Source organism: Oryctolagus cuniculus, chromosome 5 (assembly GCF_964237555.1).
Source record: "Oryctolagus cuniculus chromosome 5, mOryCun1.1, whole genome shotgun sequence".
NCBI classification, from domain to species: domain Eukaryota; kingdom Metazoa; phylum Chordata; class Mammalia; order Lagomorpha; family Leporidae; genus Oryctolagus; species Oryctolagus cuniculus.
In genome coordinates, this window is record NC_091436.1 from 138745716 (window position 1) to 138759895 (window position 14180).

General features: G+C 54.6%; 1 protein-coding gene across 1 annotated transcript; it reads left to right on the top strand.

The window, feature by feature from the left end:
- Nucleotides 1–7792: 7792 nt before the first annotated feature.
- On the top strand, nucleotides 7793–12749 carry LOC138849680 (heat shock 70 kDa protein 1B-like). The gene has a single exon (XM_070074196.1). It carries the CDS (start codon nucleotides 10561–10563, stop codon nucleotides 12487–12489), a length of 1929 nt encoding a protein of 642 aa, XP_069930297.1. The 5' UTR covers nucleotides 7793–10560; the 3' UTR covers nucleotides 12490–12749.
- The last annotated feature ends 1431 nt before the right edge of the window (nucleotides 12750–14180 follow it).

Sequence of the window (14180 nt, forward strand, 5' to 3'; positions counted from 1 at the left end):
CAGAGAGCTGGATCGGAAGTGGAGCAGCAGGAACTTGAACTGGTGCCCATATGGAATGCTGGCACTGCAGGCGTTGGCTTTACCTGCTAAGCCACAGTGCCGGCACCAAATTCTTTTATTGAAAGACCTTGGGGTGTGTGTGTGTGTGTGTGTGTGTGTCTGTGTTACTTCAGTTGTACTCAGTGCTTTGGGACAGCTTTGTAAACAGAAAGCTGTTTGCTGTTGTAAACAAAGCTGTTTGCTTTTCCCTCAGGTTAATTACTATAAAATTCAAAATTTTTCTGAGGCATTGTAGGTTCTCATGGCAAGGTAATCATATCTATGTTGAGTTCAGGGAAAATCTGTTCTCACAACAAGATGTAGTATAAGTTATTGGCATATCAGGGCTGGCATTGTGGTGTAGTGAATAGAACTGCTGTCTGCAATGCCTGCATCCCATACAGGTGCTGGTTCGAGACCCGGCTGCTCCATTTCCAATCCAGCTCCCTGCAAATGGCCTGGGAAAGGCAGCAGAAGATTACCCAAATTCTTGGGCCCCTTCCCGCCAGGTGGGATACCTGGAAAACTCCCCTGGCTCTTGGCTTCAGCCTGGCCCAACCCTGGCCATTGAAGCCATCTGGATAGTGAACCAGCAGATGGAAGATCGCTCTGTCTCTCCCTCTCTCTGTAACTCTTTCAAATAAGTAAATAAATCCTAAAAAAAAAATTGTTGGCATATCAATAGTTACACATCTTTTGTTACTATACTTAATACAAATAGTCAACCAACAAACTAAAACACATCTATCTTTATTTAAAAAGATTTATTTCATTTATTTTGAAAGGCAGAATTGAGAGAGAGAGAGAGAGAGAAGTAGTCACAATAGCTGGAACTGGGGCAGGCCAAAGCCAGGAGCCAGGAGCTTCTTCTCAGTCTCCCACATGGGTGCAGGGGTCCAAGGACTTGGGCCATCTTCTGATGCTTTCTCTGGCACATTAGCAGGAAATTGGATCAGAAGTGGAGCAGCTGGGACTTCAACCAGCACCCTGCAGTGCCAGCTTACCCACTGCACTACAGCTGCTATTAAATGTAATTGCTAATTGTTTCAAGCTTGCTAACCTTGAGAGCTTTCTACCTTTGATTAAGGATAACCCTGTTCATTATTATTATTATTATTATTATTATTATTATTACAGGAAGAGTTAGACAGTGAGAGAGAGAGAGAGAGACAGAGAGAAAAGTCTTCCTTCTGTTGGTTCACCCCCTAAATGGCCGCTACTGCCAGCCCGCTGCGCTGATCCGAAGCCAGGAGCTAGGTGCTTCCTCCTGGTCTCCCATGTGGGTGCAGGGCCCAAGCACCTGGGCCATCCTCCATTGCCTTCCCGGGCCACAGCAGAGAGCTGGACTGGAAGAGGAGCAACCAAGACAGAATCCGGTGCCCTGACCGGGACCAGAACCTGGCGTGCCGGCAATGCAGGTGGAGTATTAGCCTAGTGAGCTGTGGTGCCAGCCTTTTTTTTTTTTTTTTTTCTGTTCATTATTTTTAACAACAAACTTTATTTGGTATAGTCTTCTTGGCTTTGGTATATGTTTCCCTGTTTGAACTTTGTCCTTAATGCCTGTCAGAATGTTCTAGAAACACAGTTCCCAGCAACGTGATGCTGTGCTGGCACTTGGACAAGATAACTGCTGCCTAAAGAACAGATAAAGCAACACTTAACAATGGCCTCCAAGTACAGTTGCCTAGGGATCACTTCTTTTAAAAATTTTTATTTATTTGAAAGCCAGAGTTACAGACAGAGAGGAGAGACACAGAGAGATCTTTCATCTGCTGGTTCGTAGCCAGAAGGCCACAACAGCCAGGGCTGGACCTGGCCAAAGGCAGGAGCCAGGAGCTTCATCCAGGTCTCCATCTGATGGCCTATAGGATGCTGGCGATGCAGGTGGTGGATTAACCTACTAAGCCACAACAGAAGCCCATAGATTTATTGGGGCCAGTGCTGTGGCATGTTGGCAAAGCTGTCACCTATGGTACCAGTTCAAGTCCTGGCTGCTCCACTCCAATCCAGCTCCCTGCTAATGCACCTGGGAAAGCAGTGGGGCATGGTCCAAGTGCTTGGGCCCCTGCATGCACGTGGGAGACCCCAAAGAAGCTCCTGGCTCCTGGTTTCTGCCTGGCCCAGTTTTGACTGTGATGGCCATTTGGGGAGTGAACCAGAGGATGGAAGACCTCTCTCTCTGTCACTCTCTCACTCTCCCTCTGTGTGTGTGTCACTCTGCCTTTCAAATAAATAAATAAATAAACTTTAAAATTTTAAAACTAATAGATTTACTTATGCAAAAGACAGAGAGACAGAGAGGGAGAAAGATCTTCCATGAGGTGGTTCACCCAAGCAGATGCAACAGTTCAGCCAGGGCCAGGCAGAAGCTAGGAGCCAAGAACTCCATCCAGGTCTCACATGGATGGCAGGTGCTCAGGCACCGGGTCAGTCATCTGCTGCATCCCAGGCATTGCTAGCAGGGAGCTGGCTGGGACCTGGAGTAGCAAGGACTAGAACCGGGACTCCAATATGGATGCAGATGTGCTAAGCACTTAGTCCCCTTGGTTTAGCCCATTGGGCCATAAGGCCCACCCCTACTTCCAATCTTTGAGAAGCTTTATGTCCCAACTCCTAACATCCTGGAAGTAATGCCCTCCAAGCTTCCTTCTTGGAGAATGCCTGCCACAACCCTCAAGGCTTGGGTCTTAAAATATTGGTGTGGGGCTAGTGTTGTGGCACAGTAGGTTAAGCCATTGCCTGGAACACCACCATCCCCTGTGAGCTCCAGCTGCTCCACCTCTGACCCAGCAACCTGCTAATGCACCTGGGAAAGCAGCACAAGATGGCAGAAGTGCTTGGCCCCCTGACAGCCTGTGGGAGACCTGGATGAAGCTCCTGGCTCCTGCTTTGAGTTGGCCCAGTCGTGGCTGTTGTGACCATTCCGGAATGAACCAGCAGGTAGAAGAACTCTCTCTCTCTCTCTCTCTCTCTCTCTCTCTCTCTCTCTCTCTTTCTCTCTCACTGCTGTAGAAATAACTAAGTAAATAATTTTAAAAAGTTTTAAAGAGGAAAAAGTCACTCTGTTATCTGCAAATGAGAGTTACAAATGCTGCTGTAGGTCTAATGGGTCCCATAGCAGAGGCTTCATCCCATGGAGATTTACACCACGGCAGGAGTCCCCAGTGCTACAGGTTAACCGGTGTGTGGGTGTGTGTGAGCCGTGCCTCTCTAGCCTGGGCTGGAAAGGAATCATCTCTTAGGTTTCATTTCCATTTCCTGACTTCCAAAGCAGAGTGTACCTGTATGTGCCATTCCAAAAATTCTGTATTTTCTTAAAGATTCCATCCAAGTTTATAGGGCATTGAGTTGGGATCAAAAAATAAAGTCCTGGGGCCAGCGCTGGGGTGTAGGGGGTAAGGCCGCCGCTACATTGCCGGCATTCCCTATGGGTGCGGGTTTGAGTTCTGGCTGCTCCATTTCCGATCCAGCCTCTGCTATGATCTGGGAAAGCAGTGGAAGATGGCCCAAATGCTTGGGCCCTGGCACCCATGTGGGAGACGCTGAAGAAGAGGCCTAGCTTCAGCTGTTGCAGCCAACTGGGGAGTAAGCCAGTGGATGGAAGACTTCTCTCTCTCTCTCTCTCTCTCTCTCTCTCTTCAACTCTGCCTTTTAAATAAAAATTCTTAAAAACAAAAAAAAAAAAAAAACAAAAAAAAAACAAAAAAAAAAACAAAGAAAAGTGCTTTTATGTAATGCTGACACTAGTGCTTTAGTTTACAGTCCTTTTAAAAATGATGTGTTGGTTTGAAAGGCTGAGTTACACAGACTTCTGCAGGCTCACTTCCCCATTGACCACAACAGCTGGGACCGGGCCAGGACAAAGCCACCAGCAAGGAGCCAAGATCATTAGGAGCAATTGTGGAGGCAGTGACGTTGGGGCAGCAGAGGGAATCTGAGGAAGCAGAGGGGCATCAGGAGCAACACGATAGGCGTGGAGAGAATTTTCAATCAAATGTCTGGGGTGGGCATTGTGGCACAGTAGGCTACACCAGCTCTCGGGGTGCCTACATCCCACCGCTCAGTGCAGGACTAGCAGGGTAGCCCAGCCACTCACCCACCCTTGACCACAGGGTCGTCTTCCGCTTCGGGGGGTCACCCTCTTGGACTGAGTGGAGGGACGCACATGGAGTGGTGAGGGAAGGAGGGACACCCGCTTAGCCTGCCAGATCAGCGGAGTCCACCCCGAGGACCAATGGGTGACAGACATGGCTGCCCCCTCACCCTCATCCCCCTCAGGGCCTGTTTGATTCCTGGGGCTCTGTCTGATCCAGCCACCTTCTAATCCACCTGGGAAGCAACAAACGATGGCCCAGGTGCTTGAGTCCCTGCCACCCAAGTGGCAGAGCTGGATGGAGTCCCTGGCTCCTGTCTTAGGTCTGGCCCACCCTGGCCGTCCAAGTGCACTGGGGGAATGAACGAGTAGATGACAGAACTCTGTCTCTCTCCCTCTCTCTCTCTGACCACTCTGCCTTTCAAATAAATGTGTTTATAATCTGTTAATAAGTGTTTATAGATAAGCTACCTTTGGGATTCCAATCACCTGGTTCTTCCCATGTCAGCCCACAGAAGGCAGGTGGCTATGGTAGTAAATCAGTAGTATAGGGCCCAGCATATTGCTCTGTTAAAAACGAATATACTTCTAAGAGCTTGCTGGTCACCCTCAGAAAGATGTAGAAAACCATACCGGAACAATAGGACATTCACTTTCTTAAAAGTGAGAGAAGTGGCAAGGAGCAGGGCTGGGGCTCAAAGACAAGCTGGGGCTGGGGCGGTGAGGAGCCGGGATTGGGGTCACCCCTCTAGGTGGTCTCTGCGCCTGTCCCCGGGGTGCCCCCTGGGTGTCCCCGGGGGATCCCGTGCAGCTCTGCCCCTCGCCTTCTCCTAGCACCGCTACCCAAACGGACGCTTCCTGAAACGGGGTGCAGAGGGGGCAGGGGCAGAATCCTCGCCCCACGCAGCCCACCCGCCCCTGTCCGACAGGGAGAGGGCACGGGGCGGGGGGGGGGGGGAGGGAGCAGAGGGCAGGTGCACAATTGGCTCCTGGGTCAGACTGGGGATCCGGGTCCGCTCCCTGCCAAAGGTCCTTAGAGGGCAAAGGGCCTGGAGGCGGCAGAAGGCATAGGCCCAAGAAGGCACGGGCTTCAGGTCTCAGCTCCGCAGCGGCCCCGCCTCCCAGTCTGGCCCCCTGCGTCCCAGTTGCTCAGGCTTGGTCTGCTTTGCCCTATTGTTGGCTGTGCCAGGAATCCTCTGGTCAGACAGGAGGGACAGTCCTGTCGTTATAATTAGAACACTCCTCAACAAACAAGGACTCCACCCCAGGCACCAACCCCAACCCCAACCCCACCCCTGCCCGGGATATCAGGCTGAGTCAGGACTCAACATTTGGCATCCAGAAGGTTCTGTGAACCACGTCCCAGCCTTGCCAAGGCCCGGGGCTGTGCCTGGTTTCTCCCGATTCTGACTGCCAGCCTGTTCTGTAGGGAGGGGGGGCTGGGCTAGGAGAAGCTGGAAGGGGAGGGGGAGTGGGGAGGGGCACATACCCTAGGTGCTGAGGATGCTCCCCTGGCTGGCCTTTACTCCCGCCCCCTTCCTCTCTGCCTATGAAGGTAGCTTATACATAGCACCTGTGAGTGTAAGAGCTAAAAAGGATGAAGATTGGTAAAGAAAATGATTTTTTACAAGGAACGGAGGCAACAAGGTCTGAAAGCTGAGCAGCCATTGCACCTGGAGTCACAGCTTTTCCTCTAGGAACTTCGAGATGGGCTTCAGCCCTCTCCCTGGGGCTGCTCAAGGAGTCCCCCCCTCCAATACACCAAGGGGACACTGAGATCGATAGCGCTGCTCTGCTCAGCTCCTGGGAGGATTTTCAGGAGCTCCATGTCCAGAAAAGCCCCATCCACCATTCCCAGAAGATGAGAGGGTGAGAAACAGGGACTCAAACCCACAGCCATGGAATGTGCAGTCTACACACAGGGCTCTCAGTGCTCTCCCAAGATGCCGCCTGACCACAGGTGCACTTCTCCTCAGTAACGTGACAACATGCTCACATGTCACTTAAATGGCCAGAGCTGGCCAGGTCTATCGCAGGAGTTAGAAGCTCTATCTGGGTCTCCCACATGGGTGGCAGGGCCCATGTCCTTGAACTACCCTCCACCGCTACCCCAGGTGCATTAGCAGGGAGCAGGATCAGAAGTTGAGCAGCCTGGAACCAAACAGGCGCTCACATGAATGCCAGCATTTCAGGCTGCTATGCCACAAACCAGGCCCATGTTTTCCGCCTTTTAGAGAATAAAACAATCAAGTTAGTGAGCCAGTAAAACAGTGCAAAGACTAGTGTCCAGTCACGGGTTCTGGATTACGTATAACCTGGATGACCAAATAATGCCAACACCTTTGTTCCGCTGTGCTCAGCTGTGAGAATACAAAGGTTGGAATGAATGGCCTGTGCCTAAAGACAGCTTTTTAGATTCCGCGGACAGTAATGCCACCGTCCTCGGGTGGTCCCAGCCTTGTGTTCACAGCAGTAAGAATGATGAGGATGGCGGCGGGGCTTCGGGAGGCACAGATCATGGCATAGCCGGTTAAACCACCATCTGAGATGCTGGCATCCCATATGGGCACCAACTCAAGACCCAGCTGCTCCACTTCTGATCCAACTCCCTGTGATGACCTGGGAAAAGTATCAGAAGATGGCCCAAGTGCCTGGGCCCTTGTACCCATCTGGGAGACCTGGAAGAAGCTTCTGGCTCCTGGCTTCAACCTGGCCCAGCCCTGGCCATTTCAGTGATTTGGGGAGTGAGCCACTGGATGGAAGATCTCTGTTTGTATCTATCCCTCTCTATCTATCTCTGTAACTTTGCTTTTCAAATAAAATAAATGAATCTTTTATTAAAAAATGGAATGACTGGGATGTCACATGTGAGATGTGCACCTCCAAAAAAAAAAAAAAAAAAAGGGAGGGTAGAGACAGAGCAAACTTCCTAGAGCATACTCTGAACAGGCAATATGGCACTGTCCTTTAATTCCTGACCTCACCATCCTGGGAAACAGACATGAATTCTGCTTTGAGACAAGCAGACAGAGACTGGCGTGTTTCGTGTGCAAGTTCTTGATGGGAAGAAGAGAAGCACAATGGCTTCAGAAGGAAGCAGAGTGCAGATGCAAACCCGGGCCTCCCACAGGCTTGTCCTTGCTGCTGGTACGGCCAGGGCTCCCACCTCACTGCAGCTTTTGCAATTTAGCTGTTCAGAAGGCAGCCTGCAGGCTTCATATTTTAACACTTTCGCTTTCTTCTGGATAGACTTAGAAATTTACCAGTTTTAAAATAAATTTAATTGGGGGCCGGTGTTGTGATGTAGTGGACTAAGCACCTATGGTGCTGGCATCTCATATGGGCACCGGTTCTAGTCCCAGCGGCTCCTCTTCCAATTCTGCTCTTTGCTCTGGCCTGGGAAAGCAGCAGAAGACAGCTGAAGTCCTTGGGCCCCTGCACCCACGTGGGAGACCCAGAAGAAGCTCCTTTTAAAAAGAAGAAGCTTCTTTTAAAAATAAAAAGAATAGAATTGAGGGGGAAAAGAGTACTGTTTGAGATACTATAAAAATGGGAGAAGAAATAAAGTCCAACTAACCCCAGGCTGAGGAAGGCCTGAGCTCACTCTGTGGAGTCACTGTTCTTGCCCTCCACTCTCTGTCAACCTGCTTTTTTGTTTCTTTCTTTTTAATTAGCAGGGAGCTGTATGGAAAGTGGAACAGCCAGAAATCAAACCGGAGCCCATTGTGATTCCAGCGGTGCAGGCAGCAGCTTTACCCACTGCACCCCAGTGCCAGCCGCACAAGATGCTTCTTCGCAGTGCCTGATAGCCCTCCAGCTTAGGAGAGCTGAGCCTCATTCCTTCCAACTATCACACCCAACAGAAATCTAATTCCATAAATTACCCAATTAATTTCTCCCTGGGGTTCTTGTAGTCACCCTATATAGCAACCAAATCTGTCACTGGGCTTCCGCCGTGGGACCCCCTCAGTCTAAAAGGCAAAATCTAGATGACCTCTTCCTGTCAAGAAATAGGCACAGAATATGTTCTATAGATGAGTGGCTTTCCAGGCCCATCCGTGCAGAGAAACTGTACACAAACGTTAGGGCGGTCACAGGACTCAGATGCGGCCACAGTGTGTGCACGACGTTCTGGTTCCCGGAGGACACGCCCAGTGGACGTTCTCTGCCACCCAGCAGCAGCAGCAGTGGCAGAGCCTCATCACCACGCCTGCCTGGCGGCCAGCGGAGATGCCCTGGGTGCCATCTGCTTCAGACCAGCAGAGAAGTCTTCTAAAATGCAGGTGTGTGGAGCAGACAGCAGAGAATTCAGAAGTGCCAGTGGTGGGGCTGATGGTGAGACTGCTCCCAGAGGGAGGGGTCAGACTAAGGGTCTCACACGTGATAACACTTGGCATTGACAGTGAAAGTGTGGGGAATGTGCAGCCAGAGTCCGCACAGAGAAACGGAAAATTCCTCAGGTGTCACCGTCTGTAGAAGGTGATTCCCTCGGGAGCTGCGCCCTCCTCAAAGCACTGCCTGTCTGCTCAAGGGTGCGTGCACACACAGGAGAGGTATTTCTTGCAGCATAGGTTTCGATCAGCAAATGATGGAACACTAATTGAATACCATGGGTCCCACGAAGCAGTGTTCTCATGGTGGGCGTGAGACACACAGGGAGAGAGAATGTGTGTGTGTGCGAGTTTGCAAACGCCACTGGGGGAGAGCAGGACTGCTGCGTCAAAAACTGCCCCCTCCCACTGTGCACAGACAGGCGGGTGCGGGACAGGTGTGTTTCTCAGGGGGTGAACTCAGCGGTATTATTTCAATGTCCCTCATGTCTTCGGGGCCCAACAAGGAGTCTTGCCTCCCATAAACGATGAAAGACAAAAGGGCAAAGCCGGTGACCAATGTAATTGTGGCTGAAACGTGAAGGAGGGCCGTGCGGGGCGGGGATGCAGGATAAAAACCTAAGTGGATGAATTCAGTGCAGCCAAAAACCTGAGGCTCTGCAGGAGTCAGACTAGCAGTTGGCGTCAGCCCTTCAGCCTCACCCTGCCGGTTCCCCTCACCTTGGCCACTGCCAACAGCTGTGGTGCGTGGTGGATGTGCGCTGTTAGGAAGCCGGGAGTGGTCGACCCCACCCTGCAAGCTCACACTCTGCTACACTTATCCTGAAAATGGTTTAGCTTAGGGCCCACAGGGACACCCGGATCGGATTGAGACTAGGAGTTAAGAACCATGGCCCAATCACCATGTCAAAATGAAGCAGGAATTGAGGAGCAGGCAGAAAGGGGGGAGGGGCTAACCGGACCCCTGCTGGGGGGAGGAGGGGTGAAAGAACCCAACAAGCTCCCAAAGCCTGAAGTCGCCAGCATCCTGTGGGAAAAAAATTTTTCTGCTAACCTACGGGTCCAGTCCCAGGTAATAGGAGCGACTGACACAGCGCTGCCCCTCACACCCCACCTCAGCCTCCACGTCCTCGGTCACAGCTGCCCCCGCATCCTAACACCTGCTGTCCACGGAGTCGAAGGTCTTTTCAACCCCAAGCTCCCGGCCCGGATATTCCACAATGAAGTGAAAAAAAGTGTCCGAAATTACACTGCACCGTTCTCTCCGGTTCCCACTTGAAACTAAGAGGAGAGCGCTCCGCGGGGAGGGCCGGGTGCGGAGGGAGGGGCAGAGCGCCCTCGGCCAGCGCCCCCCTTCCGGACCCCGGGACCGTGACCCGAAGGCGCCCCTTCCCCGCCGCCCCCACACACGGGCCCTCACAGCGGCCACAGCTCGCCGAGCGCCGTCTCCTGCGGGAAAGCCGGGCACCCTCTGCGCTCTGGGAGTCCGCGCACCCACGGAGCCCTCAGTCCCACCTTAAACCGCGGAACCAGTGTCAGGCCCTGCAGTTCCCGATTAACACTAAGGGGCCCGGGCACCGCCGCCGCGCAGGCCGAGCCCACAGCCGCCTCCCGCCGCGGCTCCCCCGCCCCGGGGCTCCGGGCCGCTCCAGGGACTCCCAGAAGCGTCTGGAAAGTTCCCTCCGCGGAGGGCGGGCGCCCCGGTCTCTAACGGGTCCCGGGGAGCAGGAGGGCGGGGCGCGAGCGAAACCCCTGGAAGATTCCTGACCGGCGGCCGCCCCGAGCTCGCTGATTGGCCGAGGCGGCGGCAGGCGGGGCGCGGCCGCGACGGATAAAGGCGGCTGCGGGCGCCCAGGGCGAACGGCAGAACCCGGGCGGCCCCCGACAGCGGCTGACTGCAGCGCAGGCGACCGCGACCCTGCTCGGCGGCCGCACCCCCAGCGCGAAGCCCGCGGCCCCACAGCCTCCGAGGCCCACTCTGCGCGGCGCCGTCCGCCTCCCGCTTCCGGCAAGCAGCCGGCTCGCAGCCGCCTTCCTCGCCCGCCGGCCCCAGACCCCCGGCTCGGTGCGCGGCCGAGAGCGCGCGGCAGCAGCGCCATGGCCAAAGGCACGGCGATCGGCATCGACCTGGGCACGACGTACTCGTGCGTGGGCGTGTTCCAGCACGGCAAGGTGGAGATCATCGCCAACGACCAGGGCAACCGCACGACGCCCAGCTACGTGGCCTTCACCGACACGGAGCGGCTGATCGGCGACGCGGCCAAGAACCAGGTGGCGCTGAACCCGCAGAACACGGTGTTCGACGCGAAGCGGCTGATCGGCCGCAAGTTCGGCGACCCGGTGGTGCAGGCCGACATGAAGCACTGGCCGTTCCAGGTGGTGAGCGAGGGCGACAAGCCCAAGGTGCAGGTGAGCTACAAGGGCGAGAGCAAGGCGTTCTACCCGGAGGAGATCTCGTCCATGGTGCTGAGCAAGATGAAGGAGATCGCCGAGGCGTACCTGGGCCAGCCGGTGAGCAACGCGGTGATCACGGTGCCGGCCTACTTCAACGACTCGCAGCGGCAGGCCACGAAGGACGCGGGGGTGATCGCGGGGCTGAACGTGCTGCGCATCATCAACGAGCCCACGGCGGCCGCCATCGCCTACGGGCTGGACCGCAGCGGCAAGGGCGAGCGCCACGTGCTCATCTTCGACCTGGGCGGGGGCACGTTCGACGTGTCGGTGCTGACGATCGACGACGGCATCTTCGAGGTGAAGGCCACGGCGGGCGACACGCACCTGGGCGGCGAGGACTTCGACAACCGGCTGGTGGGCCACTTCGTGGAGGAGTTCAAGCGGAAGCACAAGAAGGACCTGAGCGGCAACAAGCGCGCGGTGCGGCGGCTGCGCACGGCGTGCGAGCGCGCCAAGAGGACCCTGTCGTCCAGCACGCAGGCCAACCTGGAGATCGACTCGCTGTTCGAGGGCATCGACTTCTACACGTCCATCACCAGGGCGCGGTTCGAGGAGCTGTGCTCGGACCTGTTCCGCGGCACGCTGGAGCCCGTGGAGAAGGCGCTGCGCGACGCCAAGCTGGACAAGGCGCAGATCCACGACGTGGTGCTGGTGGGCGGCTCCACGCGCATCCCCAAGGTGCAGAAGCTGCTGCAGGACTTCTTCCACGGGCGCGACCTCAACAAGAGCATCAACCCGGACGAGGCGGTGGCCTACGGGGCGGCGGTGCAGGCGGCCATCCTGATGGGCGACCAGTCGGAGAAGGTGCAGGACCTGCTGCTGCTGGACGTGGCGCCGCTGTCGCTGGGGCTGGAGACGGCGGGCGGCGTGATGACGCCGCTGATCAAGCGCAACTCCACCATCCCCACCAAGCAGACGCAGGTGTTCACCACGTACTCGGACAACCAGCCCGGCGTGCTGATCCAGGTGTACGAGGGCGAGCGGGCCATGACGCGCGACAACAACCTGCTGGGGCGCTTCGAGCTCAGCGGCATCCCGCCGGCGCCGCGCGGCGTGCCGCAGATCGAGGTCACCTTCGACATCGACGCCAACGGCATCCTGCACGTCACGGCCACCGACAAGAGCACGGGCAAGGCCAACAAGATCACCATCACCAACGACAAGGGCCGCCTGAGCAAGGAGCAGATCGAGCGCATGGTGCAGGAGGCCGAGAAGTACAAGGCCGAGGACGAGGTGCAGCGCGAGCGCGTGGCGGCCAAGAACGCGCTCGAGTCCTACGCCTTCCACATGAAGAGCGCCGTGGAGGACGACGGGCTCAAGGGCAAGATCAGCGAGGCGGACAAGCGGCGCGTGCTGGACAAGTGCCAGGAGGTCCTCTCCTGGCTGGACGCCAACACCCTGGCCGACAAGGACGAGTTCGAGCACAAGCGGAAGGAGCTGGAGCAGGTGTGCAACCCGGTCATCAGCGGGCTCTACCAGGGTGCGGGCGGCCCCGGGGCCGGCGGGGGCTTCGGGGCTGCAGGCGGCGGGGGCGGCCCTGGGTCCGGGCCCACCATCGAGGAGGTCGATTAGGGGCCCTTGGTGGGACACCCCACGTTTATTTTGAGAGGTGGCTGCGACCCCGGACTTTCCCTTCCCTTGTATGCTGCTGTGCCTCAGCTCTGAGCTCCATGTGTTCTTTGCATCGGGGACTAGAGTTTTCACTGCTGCTGAACTTACTGCTTCCAGTTTTAAATGTAGCGACGGTGTATAGTCATATTTTTTGCACATTTGTACTAATGAAGCCAATTTTATTTGTTACTTCAAGGAAAATAAACCTCCATAAATCTGAATGGTGTCTTGCTGGTTTCTCTATTTTATGTGGTCAGAAGGTGGTGAGCAGTTAGCTCACGGTGTGTGGAACTGAAGGCCTCCTGCCTCACTCATTCAGGACCTGGGGCTGGGCAAGGAAGGTTACGCTGCACTGTGATCCTTTCGATACAACTGAGTCCTTGGGTGAATGATTGGGTGTGGGTTTTGGGATGGGGGCGTGGCCACCATAGACCGCTGTGCTGAGTGAGTGAGGCCGGCTGGGTAGCTCACGGAGGGTGTGCAGGTAAAGCCTTGTAAAGACACCCCCTACCTAGGTCAGTGGGAGGGGTGTTCCTGAGAAGTGGGAAGAACAACAGGCGTTCTCCCCATTCTGGCGTGCAAGGGTAACAAGTTATTTTCCCATTAAAATCCCTGTTCTCCATATTAAGAAGCCTTAATAAAATTAAGTTAGAAAATAAAGAACAAGAGGTGGCTGAGTGGGAGATTCACGCTGCTCTTTCCTGTAACTGTGCCTGCTTCATTCAGCGCCCTGATGATTCTTCTGACTACACATCAAGTAGGAGAGTCCAAAACGGACAGTGAGGGGATGGTGCTGGAGCCCTGGCGTGCCCAGTGATACGGAAGTCCCTTAGCTGCTCTGACACCTGCTCTCCACTTCTAAAATGGGTCGGCATGATGCCTTGGCCTGAAGCTAATTCTGATGATATGAAAGTAGAAATGCCACATTCCTAGCGTCTGTCACCTACCACTTCAGTATCACAGGGACCCCCTTGGGAAAAGATCATTTCAGAATATGATGCCTAGGGCTGGCCCTGTGGTGTACTGGGTTAAGCCGCTGCTTGTCAGCATGTCATGTGGGCACAGGTTTGAATCTTGGTTGCTCCACTCCCAAGCCAGCTAAATGGTGCTAATGCACCAGGGAAAGCAGTGGAAAATGCTTGGCCTCTGCTCCCAGGTAGGAGACCCAGGGGAACCTCTTGGCTCCTGAGCTTGGCCTGGCCCAGCCCTGGCCAGTGCAGCCATTTCCAATCCAGCTCTCTGCTAGGGTCTGGGAAAACAGTAGAAGATGGCCCAAGTGCTTGGGTTCCTGCACTCATGTGAGCACCCAGAAGCAGCTCCAAGCTCCTGGCTTCAGAGCAGTAGAGCTCTGGCCATTGTGGCATTTTGGGGAGTGACCAACTGATTGAAGACCTCCCTCTCTCTTTCTCCCTCCCTGCCTCTGCCTTTCTGTAACTCTGCCTTTAAATTAATGAGTAAATAATTCTTTAAAATATTAAGAGAATGAGAGAGGGAGGAGGAAGATGGGTTGGAGTGTAGGCAGGAGGGAGAGAACTATCACCATGTTCCTAAATCTATATATATGAAATACAAGAAACTTGTATAATGTAAATAAAATTGAAAAAAAGAAACAATTATTGTTTCTAGCCCTTGATATAGTGTTGAGGAAAAGA

What these genes read in the sequence shown, in the direction of transcription:
- LOC138849680 (XM_070074196.1), top strand. Translation starts at nt 10,561, where the DNA reads ATGGCCAAAGGCACGGCGATCGGCATCGACCTGGGCACGACGTACTCG.